We start from the raw sequence: 17796 nt of genomic DNA on the forward strand, positions 1-17796 counted from the left end.
AACATGTGAAGAAAGGCCTTTGAATCCCTTTCCAGCTATTGTTTGATTATTTTGTTTGCCCAAATTCAATTCTGGATTATTAAATTAATGGAATGAAATTTAATGAACAAACCTAACTATAGAAACAATTTAGAACTCAAAATTCGGCATTCGGAGTTGCCAATTTCATCTTTTTTCCTTGCTGGACAGCCCCCTTTGAATTGACAAATTCTGCTCCTTCTCCACTTCCTAAGATGCCACCTTAGTTGGAAAATGTTTCTAAAACTGGACTGCACCTCAAAGTCTTGAGAACACCACTATTGTACACATAAATTAGCACCAAAGCAGATCAAAAGCTGGACTAGAAATGTACAAGGACAACACCAAAATCTGACTTGAATTGGTCAATTTTAACATGCCAACAAGCTTAAAACTAATAGAAATAGGTGTAGAATAGAAGTAGGCACTCAAATTGATTCTAAGAAAGGTTCTTCAACAGATGAAGAAAGCAAGAAAAACTAAAACATGTTTTGCTCCAAGCAAAATGGAATTTTATACCAACTTCATCAAAACAGCACTTAAATTTTTTCAACTCTACACCAAAAAATTGATCCAAGATTGGTGGTTCTAAAAGTGAATTGGTGCATAAGTGATTCTGACTCTTTGATAATACTTGGAGCAACTTGAATTCATCAATTTAAACTTGTTTGAACTCTAATTGGGTTCAAAACGAAACTGTATAGCAGATTCACCCTTTTAGTTCCCAATTTCACTAAAAAATGAGGTTTGAATATGCAAATTGCACATAGATGAATCTGGCTTCAATTTGAATGTTGTAACAAGTTTAAAACAACAATTAGGACTTGTTAAAACTGCGAAATACCACAACATCGCTGCTGCACGAAAATAGACACCCAATACAAGTTTTTCTTCTTCAAAATGAGTACTAAAAATGCACTAAAATGGTTAGAATTTGTAAACTGCACTAAACTAGCCTAAGAAACTTATAAGAAGCTGTCCTAACAAGTTTAGAATGGTAAAACGTATCTAATTAGAAACTCACAGTACAAAAACAACATAAATCTCAAAATTTGGTTACTTAAACCTAAAATTAGACCTAATGTAACCTTATTTCAACTAATGTGAACATCCTAACATGTCTAGTGTAGTGAAATGGACATAGTAAACTATTGAACAGCAAAGAATTTCATAAACCACAAATTATAGTTTATATCCATGCTTTTATAGATATTTGATTGCCTAAATTATGTTGATGTTTATATTGTATGTTCATGTATATTGTCTTTCATTTATTAGGCTATAACTTGATTAAGTTAAGTAGTCATTTAAAATCCTATGGTACTACACACTTTCTCAATGCAATGAGAAGGGTAAAAATACTATAAACACTTAGAACCTACAAAATATTTGGAAGTACTCTAGACAAGAGAACTTCAGTAGTAATAAGTTGTCTCCTCCAACTTTAATACACAACCCCTTAGGATGTCTAAGGCATTTCAATTATGAGGACTTCTCTTTGCATGCCCTTATTGAATGCCTATGACAATAGTGTTCAAATTGCCTTCCATGTTCGACTTGAGTAGTAATAGGTTTATTACTTATGTCACATGGAGTGTTGATGTTTTGGCTAAGTTTTTATTTGTTTGGCTTGTCACAAAACATGGCCCATTTTCCCAACCATCGTGGATGGATGTACGACCGTTGTTATAGTGGAAGGAGAGGTTTGAAGGAATCTTTTGTCATCGGAGTTGAAGAGTTCGTGGAGACGGCCCGACGATATCAATATTATGCCCTTGATGGAGGGATTTGATGTCCATGCATCAAGTGCGAATGTACAAGGATTTTGAAAGATGAAGTCGTCAAAGTTCACCTTTACCAAAAAGGGTTCATGCCTAATTACACGGTCTGGACATTTCATGGTGAAGAAATTCCTTCGACCTCCACTACAGCTGAAAAACGGCTTGCATCAGGTTCGAATACTATTGTACATAGATCTGAGATAGATCAATTTGCCTATATGCAAGAGATGGTCGACAATGCTTTTCGTCACCATGCTGAAGAAGCAGACGATAGTCATGATGAAGAGCCTCCAAATGAAACGACGCAGAGGTTTTACAATTTACTTATAGAGGCAAATCTAACTGTATTTGAAGGTTCATCTAAGTCAAAATTGTCAGTGTGCATTAGACTCATGGCTGACAAATCTAATTGGAACGTTCCCATTCAAGCAGTGGACTTCTATACAAACTTGATGTTAGATTTGACACCACCAAACAATTTGATGCCGAAGAATTATTACCAAGCCAAAAAATGTGTTTCAAAGTTGGGATTGGATGTCAAGAAGATTGATTGTTATGTTAATAGATGTATGTTATTCTATGACAATGACAGTGGCAAAAATGATGCATTGTTGGTTGAATGCAAGTTTTGTGGCTCACCTCGATATCATACAATGCATGCTGGACGGAGGCAAAAAAAACCAATTCCAATAAAGTCCATGTTCTACTTGCCTATAATTCCAAGATTACAAAGATTGTTTACTTCAATGCAAACATCACAACACATGACATGGCATGATGGTAACAAAACTCCGGGATTTTTGCGTCATCCTTCTGATGGTGAAGCTTGGAAGCACTTTAATCGTAAACATCCATCCTTTGCTAGCGAACCACGTAACGTCAAACTCGGTCTATGCTCTGATGGGTTTACCCCGTACATTCAGGCGTCTGCATCACCATATTCATGCTGGCCCGTGATAGTTACCCCATACAATCTACCCCCTGAGATGTGTATGACAAAGCCTTACATGTTTCTATCGTGTATAATACCAAGTCCATCTAATCCCAAATCATTGATTGATGTTTATTTGGAACCTTTGATTGATGATTTGAAGAAGTTATGGAATGGTGTTTGGACGTATGACGTTTCAAGGAAGCAAAATTTCCTTATGAGGGCAGCCTTGATGTGGACTATTAATGACTTCCCAGCGTATGGCATGTTATCTGGTTGGAGCACGCATGGTCGATTAGCTTGTCCACATTGCATGGAACATACAAAGTCATTCCAATTGAGTTATGGTCGGAAAAGTAGTTGGTTTGACTGCCATCGACGGTTCTTGCCCATTGATCACCCCTTTAGAAGAAACAAAAAGGCATTTCGCAAAGGGCAAGTTGAAATGGATATGGCCCCGCCCAAGTTCACTGGATCACACGTTTGGAGAAGAGTGAAAGACTATCCAAAAGTCACTGAATCTGGTCAGAATAGGATAGAAGGGTTTGGAGAATGGCATAATTGGACTAAAAGAAGCATATTCTGGGAACTTCCCTATTGGAAAGACAACTTGCTAAGACACAACCTCGATGTCATGCACACAGAAAAGAATTTCTTTGACAATGTCTTCAACACAGTTATGAATGTTATAGGTAAAACAAAAGATAATGAGAAAGCAAGAAAAGATTTACCTTTGTATTGTGGACGAAAAGACTTAGAGTTGAAGGCGCAAGGTAACGGCCGATTATTTAAACCAAAAGCAAATTACACCATTTCAAAAGACGAGGCAAGAATAGTGTGTGGATGGATCAAGGAGCTTAGAATGCCAGATGGATATGCTTCTAACTTGTCCAGATGTGCCAATGTTCAGAACGGTACTATTCAAGGGTTGAAGAGTCATGATTATCATGTATTCATGGAGACTTTAATCCCTCTTGCGTTCAGTTGTTTGCTAATGCACGTGTTAAATCCACTGATAGAGATCAGTAACTTCTTTAAAGATTTGTGTTGCACGACACTAAAGGAGAATTCCCTTAAAAAGATGGATGAAAATATCCCAATTATTCTGTGCAAATTAGAAAGAATATTCCCTCCTGCATTCTTTGATTCAATGGAGCATATTCCAATTCATCTTGCATATGAAGCTTGGCTTGGGGGACCTGTGCAATACAGGTGGATGTATCCATTTGAAAGGTTTATGGGAGAATCTAAACGTTCAGTTAGAAATCAAGCTAGAGTAGAAGGCTCAATTTGTGCAGCTTACTTGCACAGAGAGACAACGTATTTTTGTTCACATTATTTCAAAAACTTCATGTTGTCCCCCACTCATGTCAGAAATGAAATGCAATGGCAAGTTGAACCACGTGAAGGTGCATTATCAGTGTTCCGACAATCAGGCCGTCACGCAGGGAAAGAATTCACTCATTGGTTAACTGAGGTTGAATTCAACTCTGCTCATGTCCATGTCTTAATCAATTGCAATGAAGTGAAGCTGTACCTTGAGTATGTCATCATCCATCTCTTATCTTTCAAACAGTTGAATTATTATTCACTAATGAATTTCATTTGTTCCAGCTCATTTGTTGTGGCTGAGCAAGTCGCAGAAGGAAATACTTCTGCATGAATACACTCAGAGTTTCCCCATTGGTTTAGAAATCAGGTCCGTACTTTTTCCTACATTTAGAGCAAGGTTAATTTGACTCTTGCTTTTATAATTTTGTTAGTACCTTTGTAGGTTTTTAATCAGGCATTAACTCCCACGGTTCAAGAGTTAAGACATCTGTCGAATTGGCCAATGAGATGTGTCAAAGAATGGCACACTTACTTCATCAATGGTTACAAATTCCATACACATGAATGGTCTAAAGGAAAGAAAACATCAAATTGTGGTGTGTATGTGAAAGGCCTAACATAGGGTTGTTATGATGACTTCTATGGCATCATTCATAAAATATATGAGTTAGAGTACAACAGCACTACTTCTCCAAACAGAGTAGTTGATGGAAACTTATCCATGCTTGAATGACCTGGCCTTGCAGACAGAGCTTCAAAAAAACCGAGAACAGTATTGGTGTAGTGGATGAAAAACAGCAGTGTGGATGCAGCGGAAATTGAGTGAGATTGATTGATGATTGGTGTATTTGAGTGGAATGAGTATGTGTGGGAACCTCACAGCTCAGAAGGCCTTCCTACAATGGAAGGAAGCTAGAGGAAAGGGAAGAGAAAGTAGAGAGAATAAATGACTCAAGAGCAATAGGGCTGGTAGGGAATTTCAGCAGCAATTTACTAAGCTCAAAAGTGAATCAATACAAGGAAAAGGCCCTCTTATTTATAGGTGAAGAGGAGCCTAATTTCTAATTCTAATTCCCTCCTAAATTCAGATGATTCAGATTTATTTTGATCAAGCAAAGTCCATGCCTCTTTCCAGCTCATCCAGCAAGGTGTGTGCTTCCTTCCACATCAGCCAATTCACGTGGAAAATGCTGGTGCATGCCGTAAGCACCTCCTTTGCTTTTTTTGGCTCCTTTGCTTGGTTTTTCTTGGATGGCTCAATCATAGTCTCCAAGATTTATTAATTCCTACAAAACAAAATATAAGTGCTTTAGTTAAGAGAAGAAGGATTTTTATAAGTAACCTTCCATAGAAGTAAAATGTTAGATGATCCTTCTTCTTCTTGAATCTTCCTAGCCATTGCTCTAGTAAGAGGTCCAATGTGATTTCTTGATGATTTTCCATCAGTAGTTCTTTTTTATTGTGAATGGTTTGATCCTTCTAGAGCTGGTACTAGAGTCGATCCACGCTTTAATATTGTTGAACTCAACCAGAGATTAAGATATGGACCGTTTGATCCTTTCATTCTACCAACTAATGTCAGACAGGTTTATTATGTGCCATATCCACCATTTCGCAATATTGACAAGCGTGGTTGGGCCGTAGCAATACAAACCAAGCCTAGAGGTCGCATTGACTCAAATGAGGTTGAGGAAGATGTTGCCTACCAACTTGACCAAATGTCACAACCACAAGAAGTTATTGAAGTTGAACGTATAACCGCATTGGTCGACCCTGATGGTGATGGAGATGAATTACAAGCAACAATACAAGGTGATGAAGAACAAGAAGAAGAGGAAGAAGAAGAACAACAAGAAGAAGAAGACGAACAAGAAGATGATGATGATGATGACGACGACGAAGAAGAAGACGAAGATGATGATGATAAAGACGATGATGAAGAAGAAGATGAAGATGAAGATCATGATGACGACGATTGAATGTTTGATATCCATTGTAGCAAATTGAAGTATCATTTCAATATAGTTATCTAAAATACCATGTTAAAAGTTGTATGCAATTATTTATACATTTACTTTAAAAACCATTGATCCTTAGTTAATCATTTCTATTTTTTTGCTTTATTTGTAACCATTTCAATGCAGTAATGACAGGACAAGGTTCAGAACGTCCTGATAAAGGAAAGGGGGTAGCAAGGCCTAAAAAGAGGCAACGGCAGGCACCAAAGTATGTACTTAGGGTGCCTGCTAGACTACCTACCACTGTTGCCGGCAGTACATCATCTGTGGGGCCTCCTCCTACCCCTACAGTACAGCCTCCTACACCTGCTGTAGACCCTACTCCTACCCCTGCAACAGACCCTCTTCCTCCTCCTATAATTATAATCCCCACTCCTCCACCTGGGGTTATAACCCCCACTCCTCCCCTTGTGATTATAACCCCCACTCCTGTCCCTGACCCTACTTCTATACCTTCCTCATCTGTTCTACCGCCTTCTGACACTGTCACACCATCTGCTGATCAAGATTCAAGTGGTGATGGTGAAGGTCTTGACCCGCCCCTCCATGATCGACCATGGATTGAGCCGTATGGTAAAGGGTAAGTTTTTAATCTCTTGATATAATTTGATGTTTAAACCCTATTGTAATTCAAATGACTATTATCCTCCAGGTTTATTCCATCTAGGGTTGCTTCCCAGGCCATCACACGTTCAATTAAGCAACAGTTTCTAAGTCCATGGCCTACTTAGGGAGCAATACCTGATGACGACAAAAAGCCATTCTGGGAGCGCTTTCAGGTGAACAATCTATTTAACTAATTGTCCCTCTTATTTGAGTATGTTTTGTAATCAATGTGTGTTCTCTTTAATGTTACAGATGAAGGTGCAGTGGAAACCTGAACATGAAAGTCAGATACACAGAAATTTCCACATGAAAGCATCTCATCGACTGTCAGAGATGTTTAGGGATGCCCGCAATGCAGGACAGCATCCTTACTGGCTGGGTGAACAAATTTGGAACTCTTTACTGGCTCATTGGAATACAGTAGAGTTTCGCAATAAATGTGCCAAAGCCTAGAGGAACAGAGCGTCTAAAAGGGGTGACACCCTGCATACTGGTGGGTCGATCACCATTCATGAGCATGCCATTCGTATGGTATAATTTCATTACATAACTTTTTCTTTCATATATAAGTTATGTATTTATTTCATACGTACACTTATAATTCTAAATTATGTTACAGGCACAAGCTCTAGGACGGGCGGTCCATGTTGATGAGGTCTTTGCACAGACTCATGTAAGGAAGGGCACTAATCAATTCGTTGATGAAAGATCTCGGAAGACTCATGTAAGCAAATAACACTATTACTATTACTATTCCTACATCTAATTTTTCATTTAAGTTATTCTATCATTCCCTAACATTGCTTTTAATGTTTCAACAGGAAGAATTTTCTACGAGACTTTCACAGGTTAGATCTGAACATGAGTCAGCTCATACACCGGATGATGTCAGTAATGCAGAAGATGACATCCGTAGGACACAGTGCTGGATCGACATCGTTGGTGGCAAGAAAAAGGGACGAGTGTACGGTGCAGGACAACTTGCTGCAAACTATACAACATCGAGAGGAGGCACTCTGAAGCACCAACCTTCTTCTTCCACCACTACTCCTGACGAGGTCGTTCTCCGCCTCACGCAGGCACTGCAGCAACGTGACCAGGAAATCACTGATTTGAGAGCAGAGTTTACAAACTTCAAGGCCCTGGTACTTCACAGGATGAATCTGTTATCCCTCCGACCTAGCCACAACCCTCCTCGTCACCCGCTGTCCCTCAGCAGCCCTCATCAGTCCAGCCCTCATCAGTCCAACCCAATTCAGTCCAACCCACAGCAGTCCAACCATTTATACCGGAGTAGGATGATGAAGATCATTCTGATGATAACTATGTACAGTATTGAATTCATTTTGTTATAATCAAGTTATAGAAACAATTGGATATTATCACATTTGGAGTTTACATCATTTGGATGTTAGATCAGTTGGATAATTTGGATGGATGTTAGATCAGTTGGATAATTTGGATGGATGTTAGATCAGTTGGATAATTTGGATGTTAGAATATCATTATGTTACATTCATATATCTTATTAATATAAATACATGTTCTATGCATTAATCGATGTTCTATGATGGATATTATTGATCAATGATTTCATCTTTGAGATGCACATTATGCAGGTCTGTATGTGCTTGAAAATTGTTATGCAGGTCTGTTTGGGTATGAAAATTTCTATGCAGGTTTGTTGTTGGTTTCATATACAAATGGTTGTGATATATCCCTCGAACTTACCGAAGGCTTCTGCCCTTCGGTAAATACCATCGCTTGCTCATTACCGAAGCCTTTAGGCCTTCGGTAAATACCCACATCCGCTAACATTTACCGAGGGCTTCTGCCCTTCGGCAATTTCCGAGGGCTTTTGCCCTTCGGTAATTTACCGAAGGCTTCTGCCCTTCGGAAATTACCGAAGGGCAGAAGCCCTCGGTAAATTACCGAAGGGCAGAAGCCCTCGGTAAATGTTAGCGACAAGAGAATTACCGAGGGCTTTTTGGCCGTCGATAAGCCGTCTGTAAATGTCTTCTACCGACGGTTTCGGGCTGTTTCCGAGGGCTTTTGGCCTTCGGTAATGCCCTACTTTTTTGTAGTGGAGCAGACAAGGTCTTGATCACACGCAAGGATGGAAAATCCGCGTACGTGAATAATGTGTTGTATGTTCCGACAATGAAGAGTAACTTGTTGAGTCTGGGACAACTACTAGAGAAAGGCTACACAATGTCAATGAAGCAAAGGCACATAGAGGTGTTTGATGAAAGACAATGTCTAGTGCTCAAGGCTCCTCTTGCCAGAAACAGAACATTCAAGGTGAATCTAAATGCTGCTGACGTTCAGTGTTTTGCTACTACACTGAGGATGAAGGATGGTTATGGCACTACAGATTCCGGCATTTGAATTTTAAGAGCTTGGTCAGTTGAAGAGCAAAGATTTAGTGAAGGGAGTTCCTGTTATCACTGCATCGAACAAGATTTGTGAAGGTTGTGCAGTTGGGAAACAAGCTAGTAAGATGTTTAAGAAGTCTGTTGTTGGATGATCGGCAAGTGTACTGAATCGCACAAGTAATATACAATGGTAAGACCAAGTATCGTATCCTACAGGACTCTCGGCACTACACAGTCGTGTGATAACTCGATTAATTAAGACTTAAAGAAAACGAGATCATTGGTTTCAGATGCATCATTCCCCAACAACAAATAGAGTTTAGTTCACCACAGATATGGTGAAACTAGATGAATAATGGAAAAGCATGAGATAGCAAAACCCTAAAAGTAGAGGATGAAAGCTCCCGCATCCAAATTCGCCTTCAGAGAGTGTAAGAATGTGGTGTTGTGCTGCTCCAGCCAGAGATACAAAACCTAGGATGTGCAAGTCCTTCAATAGAACATAAAAATAACAGAAAACAGGTCCAAGCCCCCGAAACTGGCGCTCAAGCGCCCTAAATGGGGTGCTCGGGCGTCGAACGACACTTGTTGGCGCACAAGTGCCCCTAAGGGGCGCCTGGGCACGACTTCTGGCGCTCAAGCGCCCCTAAGGGGTGCCCGGACGCAGTGCGGGACGAAAATTCTGCACTCTTGTTGACTTTTCTGCACTCTAGTTCACTTTTCTACACTTTGATTGACTTTTCTACACTCTGGTTGACTTTTTTGCATTCTGGTTGACTTTTCTGTATTCCAAATATTTGGTACTTTAACTCTTCTTTCAAATCATTCCAATAAGTGTTAGATTCACAAATGTGCAGATATGATCAACCTTTTGTGAGTGCAGTTAACTTGCTCTTTAAGAATCCACAAGTAGATGATCACCACGATCACTTCTTGTTTCTTAGAGCTCTTTCTCTTTTTCTGTAAGAATACATTTTCTGCAATAGATATCACAAACTGTTAGATTCACAAAAGTTCTTACAGAAATCAAATTCACGTGAATTTATAGATAAACACAATTCTGACGCACTTTAATCGACTAAGCTACTAATGCAGTCGAATATAACATTTCAGTTAAAGCAGTTAGCAACAATCAATGCAGTCAATTGAATGTACAATTAATGCAGTCGAATCTCATTTAATGCATGGTCAACATATTAAAAATATAGTCGTTGTAACATTTAATACAAGCATTAACTGAATTTCAAAACTGTAACAGACTTAGTTGAATGCACGTTGCATGTAATTGACTAGGTAACACAGTTAAACAAAGTTTTGAAAAACTTTCACTTTGAAAATCTCATAGCACACTTTAAAAATGGTTTGTGCAAAGCCACGAGTTTTAATCGGCTCATGATAACAGTTTAAAATACCATTATCTGTGATGTAATTTTGATACTAAATGCATCCTTTTTCACTTAGAAACTCTCTTGGACTCATACTTTTTAATTAAGTTGTGTGACTAAGAGATTTGAGGTTGAATTTATTGATTTTATGACTAATTCCCTTTGTTTTGATAGAAAATGAGTTAACACAGGAAGTAGAGATGAAGTGCTAAGGATATAGATCTCAAAAAGGCCTAGAAAAGCACCAGAAGAGGGAACCGCACAAAGCTTGGGCAAGTTGTAGGAGGCTTGGGCGTGGAAAAATCAACGTCTGTCGCCAGGGCGGCCTCTTAGGCCGCCCGGGCGACGAACCCCAAAGCTTGGGCAAAATTAAAGGCTCAAGACCTACATGAGATCGTCTACCGGGGCGCCCGAGCGTCGTGCGTCACAGATCCGACCTAGTTTTTGCTCTGTTTGGACTCTTTTGGACCGGGCCCTGTTTCTACTCTTTTCCAACTTTATTTAAAGGAACCAAGAGCTCTAGGTTTTGTATCTCTGGCTGGAGCAACACAACAGCACACTTTTCTACTCTCTGAAGGCAGATCTCGAGGCGGGAGCTTCCTCTTCTGCTCTTAGGGTTTTACTATCTCATGCTTTTCCATTATTCATATAGTTTCTCAAGGATGAGGTTATGAGTACTTGGTCGTCTTAAGCTCTTGATCGTCAGACTTAATTCTATATGAACGCTAGGAATTGCACGAACTAGGAATTAAGGCAGGCTTATTGCGCCAAGGGATTGGGTTCTAAGTACTTTAGTGGGTGACGTTAACATTAATGCATAAAGAAGAATTCTTATATACATGAGAGGGAACTTGGTGAAATCTAACCCCAACAACATATTCATCTCATATTAAACAACATTCGTTCATCTTTGTGTTACTCTACTATTGATCAATTTGCATTCATATTTAATTTTCTCTCTTTGCATTTTAAAGCAATGATCTCGTTTATTTTAAGTCTTAATTAGTTAAGTTATCACACGACTGTTTAGTGCCGAGAGTCCTTTGGGATATGATACTTGGTCTTATCATTTTATATTACTTGTGCGATTTGGTACACTTGCCAATCCATCAACAACTTTTTGGCGCCGTTGCCGGAGACTCACGATTTAAACTATTATATTTTTGTGATTCTTAATTAATTTTGGCTTTATTCTATTTTACTTTATTTTATTTTATTTGATTTGATTTTATTTTATTTTCATATCTTTTATTTTTATTTTTATTTTTGTGCTAACAGTATTTTCTAGGGTTTTCTGTCTAATGTCTGCAGGATGCAATTCGAACAAGAAATTAATTATATGGGCACTCAATTCCACCAAGGCAATTTCAACCACTGGTGGGAGCCTCACTCAAGCATGGATCAAAGTCAATTTGGGTATGCTGCCGGACAATTTTATAGAGAACCACAACAACAATGGCAGCAACAACCCTCTCTATCAAAAAGATGGGCTAAGATGGATGACACACTTCAACAGATAATGAAGATGTCTGATTCTCATCATAAAAGAAATCAAGCAGCATTCACAAGGATAGGGAGCCAACTTGATCACATAATTTAGAAGCTGGACCATTTTGGGGGCAATATGGAAGTTAGCCCTAAAGAGGAGTGCAACACCGTTATCACTGAGAGTGACAAGTTTTTAGATGATAGAAAAATAAAAGAAAGTTTGAGCAAAAAAGAGAAGGATGTAGAGGAAAAGAAAGAAAAAGAAGAGAGTGAGAGAAAAGAAAAGGAGAGGGAAGAAGAGGAAGAAGATGAGAGAAAAATAGAAAGATATAAAGAAAGAAAAAGAAGAGAGTGAGGTAAAAGAAAAGAAAAAAGGAAAGGAAGAGGATAAGGAAGAAAAGAAAGAATTATACGAAAAACCGCTTCCTTAGCCAAAGAATTATTCTAAGGAAGAGAAGGAAAGACAGTTTAAGCAATCCATGGAAATCTTCGAGGAAGTGGAGATTACAATTCCTGTGACTAGGACATTGCAACAGGTCCCCAGTTATGTTAACTAGTTGAAGAAATTCAATAAAAAGCGAAAAAGTCCAGAGGAGGAAACAACTGAGGTACATAGCAATTGCAGTGTGATCTTGCATAAGGCACTTCCTCCAAAAGCTAAAGATCGGAGAAGTTTCAATATCCCATGCACTATTGGGAGTCATGAAAGAGGGAAATCCCTAATTGATTTAGGGTCCAATATCAACTTGATGCCCTTATCTGTACTTGAAAAAATTGGTGGTCTTGAAGTCAAGCCTACAAAGAGGAAGCTACTGAAGATAAGTTGGTGTGGAGATAGAAAGGAGAACACCAAGATTAAAGTTGGAATTGGGTGATCCAGATTGAGCTTAATGGTGTCAAGCTAGTGGCATTAAAGAAGCGCTTGCTGGGAGGCAACCCAGTCTCTGAATTTTTTTTATCTTTTATTTTGTTTTATTTAATTTTTTATTTTATTTATTTAGTTGTGTGGTTTGGATTTGATTTTGTTTTTGTGTGTTTGAGTTTTTTTTTAGGTTATATGTTGCTTCTGATGGCAATAATGACAACATCTACTGATGGATGCTTCTACAACATCTACTGATGGATGTTGCTATGATGAGGATGATGAATGACAACATCTATTGATGGATGCTGTTACGGAAGAGGACGTTGACTAGACATCTACTGATGGATGTTAGGTGATTAGGCATCTACTGATGGATGTCGATGAAGATGAGAAAGATTGGTGTCTACTGATGGATATCAATGAAGATAAGAAATATTAGCATCTACTGATGGATGTTATGTGATTGGACATCTATTGATGGATGTTATTGACAACATCTACTGATGGATGCTATGATGATGACGATGGTGTCAAGCTAGTGAAGTTAAAGAAGCGCTTACTGGGAGGCAACCCAACTTTCTAAACCTTTCTTTTTAATCTTTTGTTTTGTTATTTGTTTTCTTTTTAATTAATTGTTTTGTTATTGTACTTTGCTTGACTGAACCACATTGCTTTGATTCAACTGTGCTGTGTTTTGTGATGAGTATTGCTTTGGGATATTCTAGTGTATTGATTGATGTTGAGATGATGCATGATGTGCTGATATACAGGTGATGGCTCATAGTGTATGAAACAGGTGTTTGAGGTCAAACTTAATTGAGATACTGACCAGGATGTTTTTCTGAATGTTGGAACTTGAGAGTTTACCTGTGTGAGAATTGGGCTTTAGAGTTTTCTTGTGAATAATTGCTATTACTTTGGAAGCATGAATGATTTTGCCCAAATTTTCTGTGATTGAACTACTTGCTTGCAGGTTTCATATGATCAAGGCCATCTTTTGTTATCCCTTAATTTTTTTAGCCTACTCATTAATTTTTCTAAATAAAAAGAGAATAGTTTGTTCCATCCTTTGAACCTTTAGCCTTAAGCATGCTTTGAAGACCCTGTTTTAAATTCTTTACCTTGAGTTGAGTTGAGAATATTTGTGAGGTATTGATAAAGCTTCAAGTTTGGGTTGCTAAAAAAATAAGCAGTGAGCACAAAGAAAAAGAAAAAGAGAAATCAAAAGAAAAGAAAAAATAAAAAGAAAAGCTCACTGCAAGGGAAAAGGTTGGGAATAAGAAAAAGATCTTCTTGAAAAGAGAACCTGTATGTAATTGTTAAATTCATAAATATCTCTCTTAACTCAAGGATTTTGCATTCCTGAAAGACCATGTTTCTTCTTAGCCCAGCCAAGTTACAAGCCAAGAAAAGCCCTTGTGCTAAAAACCTGCTTGTGAGTATGTTTGATTTTGGTTAAATGAAAGGCAAAATTAATTTGTGTGACATTGTGATAGCAGAGTGAAAGAAACACAAACACCTCAATATATACTTTTGAGTGTTTGAGTGATACGCTTTTGAGTGCTTGAGTGAAACACTTTCTTTGGTGAAGAGTAGTTCTCTGAATTTATGATTACATCTCTGCTTGGTTGATTGATCATTCTTAAGAACAACATTTGTTGAAACATATGAGCATCACATTAAATTTAATTGAATTAAGACATCTACACATCTTGACTGACATCTTTATGCTAAGTTGATAAAAGTGATCTCTTGTCCTGGAAGAAAAAGTTTTTGAAAAAGGTTGAGTCATTGTAGTGATTGTTTTGAAAAGCTAACTTACAATTTGTTTTGCTTGAGGACAAGCAAAGTTCTAAGTTTGGGATTATGATAACGGTTTAAAATACCGTTATCTGTGATGTAATTTTTCACTTAGAAACTTGCTTGGACTCATGCTTTTTCATTAAGTTGTGTGAATAAGAGAGTTGAGGTTGAATTTGATGATTTTATGACTAATTCCCTTTGTTTTGATAGAAAATGAGTTAATACAGGAAGCAGAGATGAAGTTCTAAGGATATAGATCTCAGAAAGGCCTAGAAAAGCACCAGAAGAGGGAACCGCATGAAGCTTGGGCGAGCTGTAAGAGGCTTGGGCGTGGAAAAATCGACGTCCGCCGCCCTCCTAAATGGGGCACCCGGGCGTCGTGCATCGCAGATCCGGCCCAATTTTTGCTCTGTTTTGACTCTTTTGGATAGGGCCCTATTTCTACTCTTTTCCAACTTTATTTAAAGAACCCAGGCGCTCTATGTTTGATATCTCTGGCTGGAGCAACACAACATCAAACTTTTCTACTCTCTGAAGGCAGATCTGGAGGCAAGAGCTTCCTCTTCTACTCTTAGGGTTTTACTATCTCATGCTTTTCCATTGTTCATATAGTTTCTCCATGTCTATGGGGAACTAAAATCTATTTGTTGTTGGTGAATGATGTAACCTTGTGAATTCTCATGTACTTGAATTGATTCTTAATTTATATGCTTTATTCATTATTTGTTAAGGAATTCATCTGTTTCTAATGCTTGCTCTATTTAACTCATTTATTGCATGATTTATGAATTGCATGAGTGCCGGGAGGTTCCTTACAATTCAGGTTCTTGTTGAATTCTCCCAAGGGTAATATTTCTCAAGGATGAGGGTATGAGTACATGGTCGTCTTAAGCTCTTGATCTTCAGACTTAATTTCTAGGAACGTTAGGAATTGCACGAACTAGGAATTAAGGCAGACTTATTGCGCCAAGGGATTGGGTTCTAAGTACTTTAATGAGTGACGTTAACATTAATGCATTAAGAAGAATTCTTATATACATGAGAGGGAACTTGGTGAAATCTAAACCCGAAAATCATATTCAACTCATATTAAACAACATCCGTTCATCTTTGTGTTACTCTACTATTGATCAATTGGCATTCATATTTAATTTTTTGTCTTTGCATTTTAAACCAATGATCTCGTTTATTTTAAGTCTTAATTAATTAAGTTATCACACGACTGTTTAGTGCCGAGAGTCCTCTGGGATATGATACTTGATCTTACCATTTTATATTACTTGTGCGATTTGGTACACTTGCCAATACATCAACAATTCACTTCATAATGAAGTCGACTTAAAACTGCTGTTTTGCCACACAATTAAAAGTTCAACATAAGTTCTTGTGGTTTTCCTTCTATAAAACATCAGACATGCATTCACCAATAAAATCAATTATATAACACAGTGAAATGCAATGTATCAACACAATCATGTTCTCAATGCTTTAAACAGATTTACACATTGATTAAAACATATAGCATGTATCCCATAGAACATGTAACACATAAACAACAGATGTGTTATTAATTATGTGGTCATCATAAAGAACCAAAAGCTCTGAGATTGTCCTTTCAGCTAAACCAGTTCTCCGATATCAACAATCTCAACAGAGTGTTCTATTGATTTGTTTGTATATAGAGGATTTGCTTGTAACAGGAAATTCTGCTAAAGCAATTGAAGAATTTAAGATTAGAATGAAAGAAGAATTTTAGATGATAGGTCTCGGTAGTCTGAGCTATTTTCTGGGGCTGGAATTTTTGCAAAAAACTAATGGTATGTTCATTCATCAAAGGAGATATATTAATGTGGTGTTGAAGAGATTTAGCATGGAAAGTTGCAACAGCGCCAATATACCAGTCATGGCAAACTTAAAACTATCTATTCAAGTAGATGATAGAAAGGTTGATGCTACTTTGTTTAAGCAGATTGTGGGATCACTCAGGTATGTCTGTAATAGTAGACCGAATATTAGTTATGGATTCAGACTAGTGAGTAGATTCATGAGTCATCTAAGGCAATCACATCTTGCTACTGCCAAACACATTTTGCGTTACTTAAAAGGAACTGCAGACTTCAGTCTTTTCTTCCCCAAGAAGTCTGACAGCACAGATGGAGTGTTGAGAGCTTGGTGTGATTCAGATTGATGCGGAGACTAGGTGGATAGAAAGAGTACATATGACTACTTGTTTAAGTATATGGGAGCACCAATTTACTGGTGTTCTAAGAAGTAGAATGTGGTTGCACTCTCCTCTTGTGAAGCTGACTATATAGCTTCTGCTGAGACTACGTGCCAATGTAATTGGCGGGAGACAATCCTTGATGAATTGAAGATTAATTGCAGAAAACCAGTACATCTCTTAGTGGACAACAAATATGCTATTAGCTTGTCCAAAAATTGAGTTTTCCACGGCAGAAGCAAACACATAGAAACCAAATTTCACTACTTAAGGGATCAAGTTAGTAAAGAGAAATTGGAACTGATACATTATTCCACAGAAGATCAGATTGTGGATTTTTTACAAAAGCACTAAGACAAATCAGATTTGAAAAGTTGAGAAGCTTACGTAGAGAGTTTGGATTAAAGAGGAGTGTTGTGTTAATCCAACTAACATAACTTTCAATATGACAGTTAGCTTGTTTTACTGTACATCTCTTCTGTAATACTTTCAGCAGTAGTTAATGAGAAATAAATCTCGTTTTCTCTCTCTGTCTTTACATACACTTTTCTCTCTGCATAATTCTATAAAATACGTTAAGGGCTAACAACATTTATATAAATATAGGTCGCCGACCCTTTCTTTTAAATGTCTCTTTCGATTCTTCATGATCCTATTGAGCATAAAGTTTTATCTGTCCCTTGCTCAAGTACACTATTCCTTAACTTTAACCTTCTTTTAATTTGACAACCATAACTTTTCTTCAAACAATCAATCTACTTACTAATACCTATTTAATCAGTTTTCAAACTTAAATAATTTAAAATACCTTAACTCAAATTTTGTCTTCTGATTGACATATGGGGAAATCCTAATCTACTTTTAAAATAAGTAATATCTTATTGATACCTTAAATGAGTGAGTTAAAAAAGTTTTCATCCCTAAGTCTTCATATAAAATAGTTAGGATCAAAACTAAAATGAGTTTGTCTCAA

General features: G+C 37.7%; 1 protein-coding gene across 1 annotated transcript; it reads left to right on the forward strand.

The window, feature by feature from the left end:
• Positions 1-1888: 1888 nt before the first annotated feature.
• LOC148193979 (uncharacterized) lies at positions 1889-9074 on the forward strand. Its single transcript, XM_088097073.1, has 2 exons — positions 1889-4272; positions 8771-9074. The coding sequence occupies exons 1-2, from the start codon at positions 1889-1891 to the stop codon at positions 9072-9074; spliced, it is 2688 nt and encodes an 895-aa protein (XP_087953199.1).
• The last annotated feature ends 8722 nt before the right edge of the window (positions 9075-17796 follow it).

This window comes from Vigna umbellata, chromosome 8 (assembly GCF_029865625.1).
Source record: "Vigna umbellata cultivar VRB3 chromosome 8, Vumbellata_1.0, whole genome shotgun sequence".
In the NCBI taxonomy this organism is placed as follows: domain Eukaryota; kingdom Viridiplantae; phylum Streptophyta; class Magnoliopsida; order Fabales; family Fabaceae; genus Vigna; species Vigna umbellata.